Raw genomic sequence first — 19,986 nt, 5'->3', positions numbered from 1 at the left:
CTCTTTTGGACCTATTCACTATGCTAATTATCGGGGATCAGGAGGCCCCCAATAATTAAGTTGTGAACTCCCCTAAGGGTGACAGCTCTGGCATGGAGACAGCTGATCCTAAAATCAGCTGTCCCCGCAAATCCTATCACCACCACTTTAGTAGTCTGACTTGACAATGCCAATGTGAATGCATGAACTTGGATCCACTAATACGTGACCTACGGTGGAATTAGCCCATCTGTGGCAGAGGGATCCAAACGCAAACGGGACTCCTTTTAAGAGGTATAGTGTGGGGTGCAGGAAAAAACACCATCTGGAGATGGCAAATGTTCCCCCAGTCAAGCCCCCAAAATGTGGTATTTTCTAAGCTTGATGAATGAAGGACCCAATACTAGTGTATGGGGAGAGCGGGGCAGATCGGGAGTGATGGATAAGCAGGAGATATCCATGATACCTCCTTAGTTTTCTTTTGAATGGATGACTTTGACACTTAATTTATAAAAAATAAAAAAAAAATATGTGAACATTTTCATTGTAAGGGGTTACCCCCCTCCTCTAAGCCTTTCCTAGAACTCTGGTATGCACGGTACCAAAACTGTACCCTATATTCAAGATGTGGTGTAAGTCATGGCTTTTACCATGCTACTAATGTCTGCATCATGCACCCCTTTCATGCATCACAGGACTTTATTTGCCTTTTTGTCAGCTAGTACGCACAAGCCATTTTCTATGTCAGTTTTCCACAATTGCATTATTATTATTATTATTACATTTTATTTATAGGGCGCCACAAGTGTTTTGCAGCGCCGTACAAAGGACAGTACAGGGAGACAAAACTTAGCATAACAGTAAATAAATAACAAAAATGGAGTGCAGGTAACAAAGAGCATTCCAGTTAATGTGTAGCACAGTGCTTGCCATAGCCTTCTGTATGCGCATAACCCACAGTTCTCTACATTCCATTCAATCTGCCAATTTACAGCCAATTTACAATTCAGTCTTTCCGTAGCAAATCACTATCTTTCCTCATCTTACTAACCCTGCATAGTTTAGTGTCATCCACAGCTATGGACATGCTGCATTTTATACCATCAATGTGGGAATCAATAAAATGATTTAAAAGGATAAGGTTCAGTAATGATCCCATGATATACAAATTTACCTGAGGGTTGGATTTAGTAAATGGCTGCTTTCACGGGCCACCACTACCTGCGGATTTGACCATATAGGAGCACTAATACTCGTATGGTCAAAACATGCCACGATTTGCACTTAATATGAGTTGCACTTTATTATTTCAAGGCAAAATCCACTGAAACGTGGTGGCTTGCAAGAGCCACTGTTTAGTAAATCTAGCCCTGGGTGCACATCATAGCACATGCTCCATCCCACTACCCTCTGTCTTCTTTCCTTCCATAAGTTCTAAATTCTCTCCTAGACCCAGTACTTTTATCTTATGCTCTATACTGTTATGTGTTGCTAGGTTGCCCCTCAAATATACTTTATGTCCTCTCACTGTGTCCATTCATGGTACTGATCATTACCCCACTACTGACTACTACTTACCCACAGTGGTTACCAATGTGCTGGAGAAGAAGAGGGAAGATGCCAAGTCCCATTTACTGTCGTTGGACGAATTCTGCAGGACAGAGACTCCGTACTTGTTGGCTCTGATGACTTTCTCCAGGAAGGCCTCCAAGCCACTCTCATTCAAGCATGAGCTTTGCTGTAAGAATGACTGCTTCATTCTTCTCAGCTCATTCCGTAAATCTTCCTCATATGGACCCTCAATCTTGGAGACCACCAAAGCACCCAATAGCAGGTAGATCAAATAGCCACCAATTAGAAGTGTAAGCACCAGCCAGGACTTCATGATAGAACTGAAAAAAAGAACAGGGAGATTAGTCTGGGTTAAACACATTTTCTAATGTAGTCTTTGATGATGGAGAATGCACTAAAAGACTTAGGGGTCATAAGTGTATGGAGATAAAGTACCAGCCAATCAGCTCCTAACTAACATGTTACAGACTATGTTTGAAAAAATAAGATTTTAAACCTACCGGTAAATCTTTTTCTCGTAGTCCGTAGAGCAGGGGTGAGGAACCTTTTTTCTACCAAGGGCCATTTGGATATTTATAAAATCCTTCGGGGGCCATACAAAAATTATCAACTTAAAAATTAGCCTGCCCCCAGTCAGTAGTTATGCCCCCAGTCACTTGTTATACCCGATTAGATTTGCCTCCAGTCAGTTGTTATGGCCCATTAGATATGCCCCCTGTAGTTATGCCCCATTAGATATGCCCCCTGTAGTTATGCCCCATTAAATATGCCCCCTAGTAGCGCCGCTTACACATACACACATTAAAAGGAAAAAAAAAACCACAATGCTCACCAGCCCTGCTCCTGCTTCCGAACCGCTGCCCTCCCTCTCCTCGGAACTGTGGGAGAGATGTCATGACGTCTCTCCCATAGCACCGCACAGCCACACATGTACACTGCCTGAGCCAGAAGCTGGAGCTCAGGAGTGAGCTCCTGCGTCTAGCTGCTGCTGAGGAGCCGGAGCGCCCGCTGGTGGTAAAATCTCAGCGGGCGCTCGGCATCTCCTCTCGTTTAGGCGAGCCTGGCCGGGCCGGATCAAGTGGCTTCGAGGGCCTTATACGGCCCTCGGGCCTGAGGTTCCCCATGCCTGCCGTAGAGGATGCTGGGACTCCGTAAGGATCATGGGAATAGACGGGCTCCACAGGAGACATGGGCACTTTAAGAAAGACTTTGGGTGTGCACTGGCTCCTCCCTCTATGCCCCTCCTCCAGACCTCAGTTACAGAAACTGTGCCCAGAGGAGATGGACAGTACGAGGAAAGGATTTTTGTTAATCCAAGGGCAAGATTCATACCAGCCACACCAAGCACACCGTATAACTTGTGATATGCTACCTCAGTTAACAGTATGAAAAACAACATAGCATCAGTCCAAGACCGATGAAACTATAACATAACCCTTATGTAAGCAATAACAATATACAAGTCTTGCAGAAGTAGTCCGCACTTGGGACGGGCGCCCAGCATCCTCTCCGGACTACGAGAAAAAGATTTACCGGTAGGTTTAAAATCTTATTTTCTCTAACGTCCTAGAGGATGCTGGAACTCTGTAAGGACCATGGGGATTATACCAAAGCTCCCAAACGGGCGGGAGAGTGCGGATGACTCTGCAGCACCGATTGAGCAAACAGGAGGTCCTCCTCAGCCAGGGTATCAAACGTATAGAACTTTGCAAAGGTGTTTGAGCCCGACCAAGTAGCAGCTCGGCACAGCTGTAGTGCCGAGACCCCTCGGGCAGCCTCCCAAGAAGAGCCCACCTTCCTAGTGGAATGGGCCTTAACCGATTTCGGTAACGGCAATCCTGCCGTAGAATGTGCCTGCTGAATCGTGTTACAGATCCAGCGAGCAAAAGTCTGCTTTGAAGCAGGGCCGCCAACTTTGTTGGCTGCATACAGGACAAACAGTGCTTCTGTTTTTCTGATTCTAGCCGTTCTGGCCACGTAAATTTTCAAAGCCCTGACCACATCAAGGGACTCGGAATCCTCCAAGTCACGTGTAGCCACAGGCATGACAATAGGTTGGTTCATATGAAAGGATGAGACCACCTTAGGCCGGAATTGAGAACGGGTCCGCAATTCCGCTCTATCCATATGGAAAACCAGATAGGGGCTTTTATGTGATAAAGCCGCCAATTCCGAAACTCGCCTAGCCGAAGCCAAGGCTTACAACATGAACACCTTCCAGGTGAGATATTTCAACTCCACTGTCTTAAGTGGTTCAAACCAATGTGATTTAAGGAAACTTAACACCACGTTAAGGTCCCAAGGCACCACCGGAGGTACAAAAGGAGGCTGAATATGCAGTACTCCCTTCACAAAAGTCTGTACTTCAGGTAATGAGGCCAATTCCTTTTGAAAGAAAATGGATAAGGCCGAAATCTGAACTTTTAATGGAGCCTAATTTTAGGCCCAAATTCACTCCAGTTTGTAGGAAGTGAAGAAAACGGCCCAGGTGGAATACTTCCGTAGGAGCATTCCTGGCCTCACACCAAGAAACATATTTTCGCCATATTCGGTGACAATGTTTAGACGTCACGTCCTTCCTAGCCTTTATTAGCGTAGGAATGACCTCATCCGAAATACCCTTTTCCACTAGGATCCGGCGTTCAACCGCCATGCCGTCAAACGCAGCCGCGGTAAGTCTTGGAACAGACAGGGACCTTGTTGTAACAGGTCCTGCCTTAGAGGAAGAGGCCACGGATCTTCAGTGAGCATTCTTGCAGATCTGGATACCAGGTCCTTCGTGGCCAATCTGGAACAATGAGAATTGTTCTCACTCCTCTTTTTCTTATTATCCTCAACACCTTGGGTATGAAAGGAAGAGGAGGAAACACATATACCGACTGGAACACCCACTGTGTCACTAGGGCGTCCACAGCTACCGCCTGAGGGTCTCTTAACCTGGCGCAATACCTTTGTAGCTTTTTGTTGAGACGGGATGCCATCATGTCTATTTGGGGTAGTCCCCACCGACTTGCAATCTGCGCGAAGACTTCCTGATTAAGTCCCCACTCTCCCGGTTGCAGATCGTGTCTGCTGAGGAAGTCTGCTTCCCAGTTGTCCACTCCCGGAATGAACACTGCTGACAGAGCGCTTACATGATTCTACGCCCAGCGAAGAACTCTGGTGGCTTCCGCCATTGCCACTCTGCTCCTTGTGCCGCCTTGGAGGTTTACATGAGCTACTGCGGTGATGTTGTCTGACTGGATCAGAACTGGTCGATTGCGAAGTAAGATCTCCGCTTGACGTAGGGTATTGTATATGGCCCTTAGTTCCAGGATGTAGAAGGTGAGCACTGTTTTGCCACCACAGGAGAGATACTCTGGCCCTGGGTGATCCGCTGATGCAATTGCAGATACGACCCGGACCATTTGTCCAATAGGTCCCATTGGAAGGCCCTTGCATGGAATCTGCCTTATGGACTGGCTTCGTATGTTGCCACCATCTTTCCCAGAACTTGAGTGCACCAATGATGTACTGACACTTGTTTCGGTTTCAACAAGTTCATGACTAGAGTCATGAGTTCCTGCGCTTTTTCCTTCGGAAGAAAAACCATTTTCTGGTCTGTGTCCAGAATCATGCCCAAGAAGGTCCGACGAGTTGTAGGATTCATCCAGCCGTGTCGCTGTAACACATTCCGTGAAAGTGATACGCTGCTCAGCAACTTCTCCCGTGATCTCGCTTTTATGAGGAGATCGTCCAAGTACTGGATAATTGTGACACCCTGCTTGCGCAGGAGCACCATCATTTCCACCACTACCTTAGTGAAAATTCTCGGGGCCGTGGAAACCCCAAACGGCAACGTCTGAAATTGGTAATGACAATCCTGTACCGCAAATCTCATGTACGCCTGATGAGGAGGATATATGGGGACATGCAGGTATGCAACCTTTATGTCCAGAGATACCAAAAAAATCTCCCCCTTTTAGGCTGGCGATGACCGCCCTGAGTGATTCCATCTTGAACTTGAACCGTTTAAAGTAAAGGTTCAGGGATTTTAAATTTAAAATGGGTCTGACCGAACCGTCCGGTTTCGGAACCACAAACAGAGTTGAGTAGTACCCCTGCCCTCTTTGGAGCAGGGGAACCTCTACCACCACTTGTTGCAGACACAATTTGTGAATCGCATGTAACACTATCTCCCTTTCCAGGGGTTGTTTCGGTAGGGCCGATTTGAAAAACCGGCGAGGAGGCACTTCTTCGAATTCCAGCCTGTAACCCTGGGAAACAATTTCTATTGCCCATGGATCCACCTGTGAGTGGACCCAGACATGGCTGAACAGTCGAAGACGTGCCCCCACAGGAGCTGACTCCCTCAGGGGGGCCCCAGCGTCATGAGGTGGATTTAGCAGAGGCCGGGGAGGACTTCTGTTCCTGGGAACTAGCTGTTGTCACGCACCTCGGGCAGCGGCGACCGCGCTTGTCCCTGCGGGTGGCCTGGTCTGCCCGGCGCCTCTCTTCTCCTGGCGGTCTCCGGCTTCGGCGGCGGGTCGGCGCGTCCCTCCGGCGGCTTCCCGGAAGCAAGGACGCCGCCATCATAAGCGAGGGCAAGGAGGCGGAGCAGGTCTGACGTCACCTGCCTGCTCCGCCAATCAGGCTAGGGCGGGGGATTTAAAACCAGACACCAGGCAGAGATCCGGTGCCTGAGTATCTTCGTTTCTCCTGCGGAAGCTGTGATTCCAGAGCTCCCTCGTCCCTGTGATCTCCTGTGCCTACAAGCATCCTGTGCCTACAAGCATCCTGTGCCTCCAAGCACCCCGTGCCTCCAAGCACCCCGTGCCTCCAAGTACCTCCGTGCCTCCGAGCACCTCCGTGCCTCCAAGCACCTCCGTGCCTCCAAGCACCTCCGTGCCTCCAAGTACCTCCGTGCCTCCAAGCACCTCCTTGCCTCCAAGCACCTCGTGCCTCCAAGCACCTCCGTGCCTCCAAGCACCTCCGTGCCTCCAAGTACCTCCAAACACCTTGGTGTCTCCAAATACCTCCGTGCCTCCAAGCACTTCGTGCCTCCAAACACCTTGGTGCCTCCAAACACCTCTGTGCCTCCAAGCACCTCCGTGCCTCCAAGCACCTCGTGCCTCCAAGCACCTCCGTGCCTCCAATTACCTCGTGCCTCCAAGTACCTCCGTGCCTCCAATCACCCTCGTGCCTTCGAGTGCCTCCCAGCACTCCCTGTACTCCCAGCACCTCAGTGCCTCCAACACCACAGTGTCTCCAACACCACAGTGCCTTCAATGTCTCAGTACCTCAGCCTTCAGTATTTCTACAAGTCTTGTCTTTCAGGAGACCTTCAAGAATTCCTCTGTGCTTCCTGCCTGCCGTCTTAATCCTGCATGAGGAAGACCTACATCCGGCCATCTCTACTGCGACCCAGTAGCGGTTCCTCTTCCCGGTCATCGGAAGAAGCCCCGAGTCCACAACACTCCCAAACCAGGTCAGTGATAGTATACTCAGGCCCCATGGACCCGGGGAATCGGAACACAGACTCAAGTGCCATCCAGAACCTGGCTTCTCGAGTACAAAGTCAGGAAGCGGCACAAGGCCAGGTGATGCAGTACCTCCAGCAGTTGTCCGGGCGTCTGGATCAGATTCAGGCGTCTCTAGCCTCAGTAATTCCGGCACCTGTTCCAGTAGTCGCACCAGTCGCCATTGCCAGCAATGTTCAACCATCGGCCGGTATCACTCCACGCCTTCAGCTGCCTACTCCGTCGCGCTATAATGGGAATCCTAAAAATTGTCGTGGTTTCTTGAACCAATGCGAGGTACATTTCGAGCTACTTGCACACAACTTTCCTACAGACCGGTCCAAGGTAGCATATATTATTTCTCTGTTGGAAGGTTCTGCTTTGGATTGGGTGTCTCCATTATGGGAACGATCTGATCCCATGGTTTCCAACTATACCAACTTCATCTCGTCCTTTCGAAGGATTTTCGACGAACCCGGCAGAATGACCACTGCTTCTTCCAACTTGCTCCGTGTTCGACAGGGCGCCCGTTCCGTGGGTCAGTACGTGGTTAATTTCCAGACCATTGCTTCCGAACTACGCTGGAATAATGACGCCCTGAGAGCTGCCTTCTGGAACGGTCTTTCCGACCGGCTGAAAGATGAGCTGGTTACCAGAGATCTGCCGGATCCATTAGAAGATCTGATTTCCCTTTGCGTCAAGGTGGATCTTCGGATGCAGGAGCGTGGAAGAGAACGTAGCCGTCCGGATCGTTCCAGGTTCCGGAATCCTACTCCTAGACCGGTGGCCTCACCTAGCTCAGATGAGCCCATGCAAATTAACCGATCCCGACTGTCTCCGGAAGAACGACAGCGTCGTCGTGAGGGTAAACTCTGCCTTTACTGTGGAGCCGCGGATCATTTTCTTAAATCTTGTAAATCTCGTCCGGGAAACGGGCAGGCCTAGCTTGTTCCGGAGGAGTCAAGCTGGGGGTTACGACAAAAGCTTCTCCAACTTCGGACTGTTTGCTTCCAGTAACTCTAGTCTCCGATTCAGTCTCCAAGTCTTGTGAAGCCCTATTGGATTCCGGAGCTGCAGGGAACTTAATTTCTTCCTTCTGTGCCCAAAGCTTGGGTTTAAAGTTACGGCCTATCGAGCGGCCAATTTCACTGACGGCTATCAACGGGACTAGAATTTCCAAAGGTCTTATAATGTGGCGCACGGGGCCAGTTAAGATGCAGGTCGGGGCTCTACATCAGGAAGATTTGGAACTCTTGGTAATCCCAGAAATGCCCCATGATCTGGTTCTTGGAATGCCTTGGCTAAAAAGTCATAATCCCCACATCGACTGGAAGTCGTCACAAATTCTGTCCTGGAGTTCCTTTTGTCACACTAATTGTCTTACTCCTGTTTGTCCGCTCCGTGTCACCTCCAAAACGGATGAAGAGCACATTCCGGAGGCATATCAAGGGTACAAGGACGTATTTTCGGAACAAGCTGCTGACCTGTTACCACCTCACAGGCCTTGGGACTGCCCTATTGACCTTGTCCCAGGGAAGACGCCACCCCGTGGTCGCACATATCCTCTGTCTCTTCCCGAGACTCAAGCCATGTCGGAGTATATTAAGTCCAATATGCTCAAGGGATTTATTCGCCCCTCTTCCTCCCCTGCTGGTGCGGGCTTCTTTTTCGTGAAGAAAAAGGACGGGGGGTTGAGACCATGCATCGACTACCGCGGCTTAAACGACATTACTATTAAGAATAAATACCCCTTGCCACTAATCACAGAATTATTTGATAGGGTTCGTGGTGCCCGCATTTTTTCCAAACTCGACTTGAGGGGAGCTTATAATCTTATACGCATCCGAGAGGGGGATGAATGGAAGACTGCCTTTAATACCCGAGATGGGCATTACGAATACTTGGTGATGCCGTTTGGTCTTAGTAATGCTCCCGCGGTTTTCCAGGGATTCGTCAATGAAATCTTTCGTGACATGCTGTATCAGAGTGTTGTGGTATATTTGGACGACATACTGATCTTTTCCAAGAATCTTGTCGAACACAGGACTCAAGTCAAAGAGGTGCTCCACCGTTTACGAGAGAATCATCTCTATGCCAAACTTTCCAAATGTACCTTTGAAGTAACATCTATTCCGTTCCTCGGTTATATCATCTCGGGGACGGAGCTTCGCATGGATCCGGAAAAGCTGTCTGCCATTCGTGACTGGACTCAGCCTCTTTCTTTGAAAGCAATACAAAGGTTCCTGGGCTTTGCGAACTACTACAGGAAATTCATTAAGGGTTTCTCCACCATTGTTGCGCCCATTACCGCCCTGACGAGGAAGGGTTCTAATCCAAGTTTGTGGCCTCCGGAAGCCATTGTAGCTTTTTCTCACTTAAAGTTAGCTTTCATGACGGCTCCAGTTCTCCAACAACCAAATTTCGATGAACCCTTCTTCTTAGAAGTTGATGCATCTTCAGTCGGGGTTGGGGCTGTTCTCTCCCAGTACACCTCTGATAAGAAATTACATCCGTGTGGCTTCCATTCTCGTAAATTCTCTCCGGCCGAACGAAATTACACTATTGGAGACCAGGAACTCTTGGCTATCAAATCTGCCTTGGAAGAGTGGAGATATCTTCTGGAAGGGGCTAAACATGTGTTTACCATCTACACGGATCACAAAAATTTGTTGTACATCAAATCCGCACAATGCTTGAATCCTCGCCAGGCGAGATGGGCACTTTTCTTTTCCCGATTCTCGTTCATTATCAAGTACCGGGCCGGGACTCTCAATATTAAAGCAGATGCGCTTTCCCGTTCACAAGTTTCCACAGACGAGGATGAACCTCCTGAGCGGGGTTTAATTCTGAATCCAGTTTCTGTCTCTGCTGCTTTAACTACTCCAGCTCCTCCTCCTGGAAGAATGTCCGTACCAGCTAGATTCCGGCCAGGAATACTACTGTGGGTCCATAACTCCAAGTTTTCCGGTCATCCCGGTGCCCAGAAGATGTACAAGTTTCTGCAAAGGTCTTACTGGTGGAACACCATGAGGAAGGATGTACAAGATTGCGTTAATTCTTGTCCCCAATGTACACAACATAAATCTCCTCGTCTGCCTCCTGCAGGGTTACTTCGTCCTCTGCCTATCCCTGTGAGACCCTGGACTCACATTTCCATGGACTTCATCACCGACTTGCCCTGTTCCAAGGGTTGCAACACCGTTTGGGTTATCGTTGACCGTTTTTCGAAGATGGCACACTTTGTGCCTTTGACTGGTCTCCCGACAGCACCGAAACTGGCTCTACTGTTTATCCGAGAACATTTTCGTTTGCATGGGTTGCCACAAGAGATTGTTTCTGACCGTGGAGTACAGTTCACCGCCAGGTTTTGGAAAGCCCTCTGTTCAACCCTACAAATTAAACTTACGTTTTCGTCCGCTTATCATCCCCAAACAAATGGTCAAACGGAACGAGTCAATCAAGATCTATAGACTTTTCTTCGTGTGTATCTCTCTCCTTCACAGGACAACTGGGTGGAGTTGTTGCCTTGGGCGGAGTTTGCCCATAACCATTTGTTTCATTCTTCCACTGGGGAATCACCAATCTTCGTCAACTACGGGTTCCATCCCCGTGTTCCAGAATTTCCAAGCCTTCCGATAGTAGAGGTTCCTGCTGTAGCGTCCACTCTACAACACTTTGGACAAATTTGGAGAAAGGTTCATGCTAATCTTAAGAAGGTTTCTGTCCGGTACAAGTTCTTCGCAGATAAGAAACGGCGAGCCGCACCTCAATATAAAGTTGGGGACAGGGTATGGCTGTCCACACGTAATCTCCGGTTGAAGGTGCCCACCATGAAATTCGCTCCAAGGTTCATCGGTCCTTATCCGGTGCTACAAGTCTTAAATCCTGTGGTCTGTAAACTGGGTTTGCCTGCCCATCTTCGAATACCTAACGCCTTTCATGTTTCTCTACTCCGTCCCCTCATTCTGAATCGGTTCCACTCAGCATTCCCTAGGCCAACGTCTGTAGTGGCAGAAGCTGGAGCGGAGTTTGAAATCAAAGCTATTCTTGACTCTCGTTATCTTCATAAAAAATTACAGTACTTGGTGGACTGGAAGGGTTATGGTCCTGAGGAGAGAAGTTGGATTGAGGCTACTGAAGTAACGGCTCCTCGTCTGGTTCGGATCTTCCACTCCAGACATCCGACTAAGCCCGGGAAGTGTCCAGGGGCCACTCCTGGAGGAGGGGGTACTGTCACGCACCTCGGGCAGCGGCGACCGCGCTTGTCCCTGCGGGTGGCCTGGTCTGCCCGGCGCCTCTCTTCTCCTGGCGGTCTCCGGCTTCGGCGGCGGGTCGGCGCGTCCCTCCGGCGGCTTCCCGGAAGCAAGGACGCCGCCATCATAAGCGAGGGCAAGGAGGCGGAGCAGGTCTGACGTCACCTGCCTGCTCCGCCAATCAGGCTAGGGCGGGGGATTTAAAACCAGACACCAGGCAGAGATCCGGTGCCTGAGTATCTTCGTTTCTCCTGCGGAAGCTGTGATTCCAGAGCTCCCTCGTCCCTGTGATCTCCTGTGCCTACAAGCATCCTGTGCCTCCAAGCATCCTGTGCCTCCAAGCATCCTGTGCCTCCAAGCACCCCGTGCCTCCAAGTACCTCCGTGCCTCCGAGCACCTCCGTGCCTCCAAGTACCTTCCTGCCTCCAAGCACCTCCTTGCCTCCAAGCACCTCCGTGCCTCCAAGCACCTCCGTGCCTCCAAGCACCTCCGTGCCTCCAAGTACCTCCGTGCCTCCAAGTACCTCCGTGCCTCCAAGCACCTCGTGCCGCCAAACACCTTGGTGTCTCCAAATACCTCAGTGCCTCCAAGCACTTCGTGCCTCCAAACACCTTGGTGCCTCCAAACACCTTGGTGCCTCCAAACACCTCTGTGCCTCCAAGCACCTCCGTGCCTCCAATTACCTCGTGCCTCCAAGCACCTCCGTGCCTCCAATTACCTCGTGCCTCCAAGTACCTCCGTGCCTCCAAGCACCCTCGTGCCTTCGAGTGCCTCCCAGCACTCCCTGTACTCCCAGCACCTCAGTGCCTCCAACACCACAGTGTCTCCAACACCACAGTGCCTTCAATATCTCAGTACCTCAGCCTTCAGTATTTCTACAAGTCTTGTCTTTCAGGAGACCTTCAAGAATTCCTCTGTGCTTCCTGCCTGCCGTCTTAATCCTGCATGAGGAAGACCTACATCCGGCCATCTCTACTGCGACCCAGTAGCGGTTCCTCTTCCCGGTCATCGGAAGAAGCCCCGAGTCCACAACACTCCCAAACCAGGTCAGTGATAGCTGTGTTGTGCAGCTTTTACCCCCTGCCCTTACCTCTGGCAAGAAAGGACGATCCACGTGCTCTCTTGCTTTTATTGGAACGAAAGGACTGCATTTGATAATGAGGCGCTTTCTTAGATTGTGAGGGAATATATGGCAAAAAATGTTATTTACCTGCCTTAGCCGTGGAGACGAGATCCGAGAGGCCCTCTCCGAACAATTCCTCACCCTTGTAAGGCAACAACTCCATATGCCTCTTTTAGTCGGCATCACCTGTCCATTGCATGTTCCACAGGACACGTCTAGCAGAAATCGACATAGTGTTGACTCTAGAACCCAGTAGACTAACGTCTCTTTGGGCATGTCTTATATATATATATATATATATATATAAAAGACAACATCTTTTACATATAAATATAACTATATATATATATATATATATATATATATATATATATATACACACACATACATATATACACATACTAGGGCCAACAACATGGTATCCTTATCTAGGGTTTCAATCTCCGCTGATAAGGTATCAGTCTACGCTGCTACAGCGCTATAAACCCATGCCGACACAATCGCCGGTCTGAGTAGTGTACCAAAATGTGTGTAAATGGACTTCAAAGTACTTTTACTGCATGCTATCTGCAGGATCCCTGAGGCATACTTGCCTACCTGACCCTCTCCATGAGGGAGAAAATGCTCTGTTCCTGGACTTTCCTGGTAATGTATGATTGCCATCACCTGTGGTGAAACACCTTTCTTATCAATTAACTAGCTCACCACAGGTGATGGCAATCATACGTTACCAGGAAAGTCCAGGAACAGAGCAATTTCTCCCTCATGGAGAGGGTCAGGTAGGCAAGTATGCCCTGAGGATAGCTGTAAAGTCAGCGCTACCTTTTTGGGTAAACTTGTCAATGCCTTGTACACCCTAGGGGAAGATTCCCATCGTATCCTGGCCCCATTTAGGGAAAGGATACTCCCTGAGAATTCTTTTTGGGAAGCTGCAGCTTCTTGTCTGGAGATTCCCGCTCTTTTTCTTCATGAGAGGAGGGAAATTTACCTCAGCTTTCTTCCCCTTAAAGATGTGTACCCTCGTGTCAGGAACAGATGAGTCATCAGTGATATGCAAAACATCTTTTATTACAATAATCATATATTGAATACTGTTCAACCAGTTTTGGCTGTACTTTGCATTATCGTAGTCGACACTGGAGTCAGACTCCGTGTCGATATCAGTGTCTATTATTTTGGATAGTGAGCGTTGTGAGACTCTGAAGGTCTCTGTGACATAGGGACAGACATCGGTAGATTCCCTGTCTGTTCTCTAATCTTTTGTGTAATAAATTCATCTTAGCACTTAATTTCACATATCCAATCTGGCGTCTGCGTTGTCGACGGAGACACCACACACATTTGCTCCATCTCTTCCCTAGGAGAGCCTTTTACCTCAGACATGTCGACACACACGTACCGACACACCACACACTCGGGGAATGCTCTTCTGAAGACAGTTCCGCCACAAGGCCCTTTGGAGAGACAGAGAGAGAGTATGCCAGCACACACCCCAGCGCAATATGACCCAGGAAAAACACAGCAATTTAATGTTTACCCCGTAGCGCTGTTATTATTATCTGCGCCGAATTATGTGCCCCCCCTCTTCTTTAAAACCCTCTCTTCTACCGTGGTATAAGAAGGGGAGAGTCCGGGGAGCTTCCTCTCAGCGGTGCTGTGGAGAAAAACATGGCGCTGGTGAGTGCTAAGGGAGAAGCCCCGCCCCCTCGGCGGCGGGCTTCAGTCCCGCTAAAAGTGTAAAATTGGCAGGGGCTCATGCATATATACAGTGTCCAGCTGTATATATGCTCTCTTTTGCCAAATAAGAGGTTTATATTGCTGCCCAGGGCGCCCCCCTGTGTTCCGACTCCCTCAGTGACCGGAGTATGTGAGGTGTATGGGAGCAATGGCGCACAGCTGCAGTGCTGTGCGTTACCTAGGTGAAGATCAATGAAGTCTTCTGCCGCCTTTTGAAGCCTTCTTTCTTCTCATACTCACCCGGCTTCTTTCTTCTGGCTCTGTGAGGAGGACGGCGGCGCGGCTCTGGGACGAACGTCCAGGGCGAACCTGTGTTCCGACTCCCTCTGGAGCTAATGGTGGCCAGTAGCCTAAGAAGCAGAGCCTATCATTTAAGTAGGTCTGCTTCTCTCCCCTCTGTCCCTCGATGCAGGGAGTCTGTTGCCAGCAGGCTCCCTGAAAATAAAAAACCTAACAAATATACTTTCTTAGCAGGAAACTCAGGAGAGCTCCCTGCAGTGCACCCATCTCCTCTGGGCACAGTCTCAAACTGAGGTCTGGAGGAGGGGCACAGAGGGAGGAGCCAGTGCACACCCAAAGTCTTTCTTAAAGTGCCCATGTCTCCTGCGGAGCCCGCCTATTCCCATGGTCCTTACGGAGTCCCAGCATCCTCTAGGACGTTAGAGAAATTACAGTTAGGAGCTGGTTGGCTGGTACTTTATCTCCGTCCACTTGATCTCCATCCAAGGCTTAGTAAATAGACCCCATAGTTACTACTGTGAATGCTGTAATTATTTGTTTTCCCACCTAGAAGGGGTCCCCATGGTGTAGTGATGGATGTGTATAAGAGGAGGTCTGCTTGTAGATAAGTACTTATACAGTGGTAGCTCATGGCTATGAGATTTCAATGACAAAGGAATGTAACACCATGAAACCAGGAGACAATTAGCAGCTATACAGTTCAAGACCCCTCATTCTGCACATGAGTGTGATCCTGGTCTACAGTACACTTACCACTGTGCTCCATACTGTGCAAGTTCTTTAATAAAGCTGTTATACCCATCTTTTTTTTGCAAATTAGTTTTTATTAGAAGTTTTTACAGATTTACGCCATTATAATATTAGAAATTGAAACAGGCACATTTTACATGAAAGTGCACAAAGTGATATAACACGGCCTGGATTACAAAAAAGAACTATAACTGCTTATCATAAGACAAAACTTACACAAAAGTGAGCCAACTCAAAGTATAAAAATAGAACTAAGATTCAAAAAAACAAGCATTAAAAAAGCAAATATACACAAAAACTAAAAGATGAGAAAAAGGAGAAGTAGAAGAACAGCTTATCAATGATAAAATAACGAAGAAAGGTAAAAAGAAGAGAGAGAAGAAAGAAAGAAAGAAAGAAAGAAAGAAAGAAAGAAAGAAAGAAAGAAAGAAAGAAAGAAAGAAAGAAAGAAAGAAAGAAGAAAGAAAGAAAGAAAGAAAGAAAGAAAGAAAGAAAAAATGGTCACTCCCCCCAAGAACCAAATATACATAGAATCAGAATGAATACATAGAATCAAAATGAATACCTAAGCCAGCCTCAGAAGAGTATTGGTAAACTAAAACCAACTAACAATGAAGAGATTTATAGTGGTCGGACTTCCTTATAAACCAGCCAAGGGTACCAGGTTGCCGGGAAATCGTGTTTTTTCGAATCTAGGATCGAAATAAGATCTTCCATGGCTAGCCATATAATGATCCAGTCGCTCACACCACTCCTTCATGTTAGCAGTGACGCTGGATTTCCAGTGAACTGACGCTAGATTTCCAGTGAACATACCCATCTTATACAGCGCTGCTATACCCATCTTATGTTATATGTGTGTGAAGATAAATTATCGATAAAGCATGAACACTCAACCAGAATCCGTTATTTCAGTACAATATAGGTGGTTTTGTGATGTGTGCTACAATATACGTGCTACAACGAAGATGTGATTTTTTTTTTTTTTTAAATCAGAAATCAGAAGTACTCCACCTGTGGAAGTACCAACATATCTTGATAGACTTCAGGACACACTGGAACTTAAAGTTCCACTACAGCTAGGGAACCACGTTTAAATGTATGTATAACTTGTTTAAATTACAATGGGTTTAAATCCAAACCCCAAATCCAAGTATAGAATGTAGGCAATAAATGAAAGAACGAAAGTGCAGCATGGTGCTTCAGTGGTCAGCATTACTGTCTAGCACATTATGCCAGAGTAATGAATCCTATCTGTATCGAGTTGTATGGCCTCACTATGGTCTCTCTACGGTTTCAGTGGTTTTCCTCCCATAGTCAAAAAAAAAAATGTTAGGTGAACTGACTGCTGATTAAAATGGCCAATAGTACTAGTGTGGTTGAGAACTTAGACAGTAAAATGGACAAGTACTAGTGTAAATGGTTAAATACCATCTGTCCAGTAAAATTGTGGCACTATATAAAATAGAATAATAATAAAAATAATAATAATAATAATAATAATAATAATAAATATAAAAGCAAAAGTCAATGAAAAGCAGCTAACAAACAGAGGTTACAAGCTTTGAATCCCGGGTTATTATAGTGCATTGTACTATATTGCCTTCCAATGGGTCCTCGAGAGCCAGTAATTGTGAACATTCCCTTCTATTATTCCCAGGAGGGACTCTTTGCCAGTGCATTACTGTCAGTAAATAATAGTGGCGTACGGCCCTTGCTGACTGTGTAAGACACAGAAATACTATTAGCCAGTGACACAAAAGCTAATAGAAGTGTCAGACTGTTTACCTTATGTTTGTTAATGTTGCATTGTTCCCAGAAATAATAAGATTTATTATTACAGGCCTTCTGCACGCTCCACTTTACTGGCAGGTGCCCTGGGATAACCCATCCTGAAATAACCAAACATTCCATTACACAGTTGAATTTCTCTCTTAAAAAAAAAAAAAAAAGCTTCTCATATACATATATAGTTCAAAATGGGGCTGTGATTCGGAGATGGACACTAAAGGCACAGTAGCTGCTGAACATATGCTAAAGCAGCAGGAGGTGTCTGAAGTCAAAAGTCCCCCACTGCCGGCATGGTAGATCCGAGTGCTGCGCCAGAAGATGCCACATCGAATCACCATTGCGACCATCGGTCACAGCATCAGCCGAGTGAGCCTAAAGCTGGGTATATATCTGCATATATCAGATATATATCAGATATATCTGCAGATGGTGGTTGTTCATACACACACAGAAAGATGCACCAATATATCTTAAAGATATATCTGCTGTTCAACCTATCTGCAGCTATATATGCAGATGGGGATTGTTCATACACACTGAAAGATGCACTAATATATCTGCAGATATATTGGTCAGCTGCTGTGTTGCACAGCAGATGCAATATATCTGTGAAAGACGTCTTTCACAGACATATTGCTTGTACACAGGGCCGGTTCAAGGGCGCAGAGCGCCCCGGGCAGGAAAGGGGCGTGGCCTAATACAGGGGGCGTGGTGAGTCACGCCCCCTGTACATTGAAAGCGCCGCTTGAATGCTGAGCGGTGCGCGATGACGTCATCGCGCACCGCACAGCAAAAGGTCCTCTCCACAAAGAGAAACTAGACGCTATGCGTCTAGTTCCCTTCGTGGAGAGGACCTTTGCTGTGCGGTGCGCGATGACGTCATCGCGCACCGCTCAGCAGTTACTCTCCACGAAGGGAAACTAGACGCATAGCGTCTAGTTCCCTTCACAGGAGGCGCCGAGGACGGGGACGGCAGCGGGCAGCAGAGGCGGACGGGGGACACAGCGGGCAGCAGTGGCGGATCTTGCCACGGTGCGGCGCCCTCCGGATGGCGCCAGCGCCCTCCGGAAGGCGGCGCCCCGGGCAAAAGTCCTGCTTGCCCGTGGCAAGAACCGCCACTGCTTGTACACACCTGCAGATCAGCAAAAGATATATTGGACAACCAACCGATTAGCCAATATATCTGCCAGTGTGTACCCAGCATAAGGTTACTCAGAATGGCCACCACCTCATCCCCGCTGCCAATGCTAGTAAATCTGGGCAAGAGGACGCAGAAGCTGGCCGCGGCATGCCTCATAAATGGTCTGTCATGTCCATTTTAAAAAAACACAGCCGGTTACTGCCCCCTCCCGTCACAGCATGTCAATCATGCGGGGGCTGATGGAAAACTGTGATCGTCGTTGCATCCACAGATCTGTGCAGTGCAGATTCTGCGCATATGCAGATCACAAAACATTGCTTTGACATACATCTGTGAATCAGGACCAATGATACTGATAAACAGACATTTCCCATAAGTGTACATGTCTCAACCTGTACAAAAGCTTCATCCCTAGAAACAATACACCTGATACATTTACAAGTGAAGACAGGCTAATGAGACAGCCAAGGGTGGACAGAGACACCAGGAGCCTGACATACCTACCTGGCCCTCCAGGGAAGCCCCCTACAGGCACCCAATGTGTATAACAATAAAATGTCTCTTAGTAGCAAAAAAAATACCACAAAAAAAAACAAAACAAAAAAACAATAGAATACTAAGAACTAGTACTAACATTCTATTAACCAGTGGGAGTTCCTGCTTTGATGAGATGTTAAGTACAGAAATGTACAGTGCAATGGAATATGCTGGCGCTTTATAAGTAAATGTTAATAAATAATACTGCATCTGGTTGTTATAAGAAGTGTCTGTCACTCACCTGCTCCGTCACAGTCTCTCCCCGCTTTGTCAACTTCTCCTTAGAGAGTCACAATCAGAGCTGTTATGGTCTCAACCTCTATTTATCTGCCTTCCTCTCTCTGTATACTCTGAATATCAGTCTGTCACATCATTTTTCTAGTCTCCCCTTCTTCTTTTATTTTCTTTTTGCAACTGTCTCCTGTGCTTTTTCTCAGCCTGACATTCCGCAAATCTTCCCCCTTTTACCCTGTCTCTCTCTCTCTCTCTCTCTCTCTCTCTCTCTCTCTCTCTCTCTGTCTACTGCCCTCTGAACACAAAAACTTTTAGCTAACAGGAAAAGTCAGAACTTCCTGAGGTGGCAGAGAGGGAGGAGAGACAGCAGCGTAGGAGGAGAGACAGCAGACAGTGAGGCAGGAGAGGCGTTTTTCATGTAGAGAGACAGAAAGAGGGAGCAGAGAGAGTTGTGTACAGTTGGAGGACAGGCAGGAGACAGGAGAGTTGTGTACAGTTGGAAGACAGGCAGCAGGAGACAGGAGAGTTGTGTACAGTTGGAGGACAGGCAGGAGACAGGAGAGTTGTGTACAGTTGGAAGACAGGCAGCAGGAGACAGGAGAGTTGTGTACAGTTGGAGGAGGCTGCAGTGAAGGAGAAGAGACAGTTGTGTAGAGGAAAAGACATAAGAGCAGGCAGAGACAGAGGGGGAGAGACAGAAGTATTTGTATGGTTTCCAACACAAATTCTTAATTTCCAGGGACTCCCGTCCCCTCCACAGCACTAGATATAACGTGCCACCTAGAATATGAGATAGCGCATCATTGTTCATAAAGAGTAGATATGACATAAGTGCCTGAAGACAGACATTTTTTTAAGCGCACAATGTTTCTTATTCCATATATTGACAATTGTACCTACAGCAGCGGAGGGGGTGTTTACCTCCAGTTCATTCACTCTAGTTTGCTATGTAAGACAGTTACAAATACTATGACCTAAAGGCTTACAGCTCGTACAATTTTGTAAAATATTTTCTCTGACGTCCTAGTGGATGCTGGGGACTCCGTAAGGCCCATGGGGAATAGACGGGCTCCGCAGGAGACTGGGCACACTATAAGAAAGATTTGGTACTACCTGGTGTGCACTGGCTCC

The 19,986-nt window shown here is 47.7% G+C and overlaps 1 protein-coding gene across 3 annotated transcripts in view; it reads right to left on the bottom strand.

Moving 5' to 3' along the window:
* Positions 1 to 19,986, bottom strand: part of KCNK6 (potassium two pore domain channel subfamily K member 6) — a 122,321-nt gene that overhangs the window by 58,089 nt on the left and 44,246 nt on the right. The window contains exons 1-3 of one of the 3 annotated variants that reach the window (XM_063937653.1): positions 18,863 to 19,252; positions 16,941 to 17,044; positions 1,558 to 1,871 (exon numbers count right to left, since the gene is read on the bottom strand). In XM_063937653.1, the coding sequence (XP_063793723.1) occupies positions 1,558 to 1,864 (307 nt within the window). In that variant the 5' untranslated portion in view covers positions 1,865 to 1,871; positions 16,941 to 17,044; positions 18,863 to 19,252. Of the gene's footprint in view, positions 1 to 1,557; positions 1,872 to 16,940; positions 17,045 to 18,862; positions 19,253 to 19,986 lie in introns of those variants that run through there. The other 2 variants (XM_063937652.1, XM_063937654.1) reach the window with 2 other exon arrangements.

Source organism: Pseudophryne corroboree, chromosome 8 (genome assembly GCF_028390025.1).
Source record: "Pseudophryne corroboree isolate aPseCor3 chromosome 8, aPseCor3.hap2, whole genome shotgun sequence".
NCBI lineage: Eukaryota > Metazoa > Chordata > Amphibia > Anura > Myobatrachidae > Pseudophryne > Pseudophryne corroboree.
Note: the sequence above shows the minus strand (reverse complement) of the source record. Positions and strands in the feature narration are given on the sequence as shown.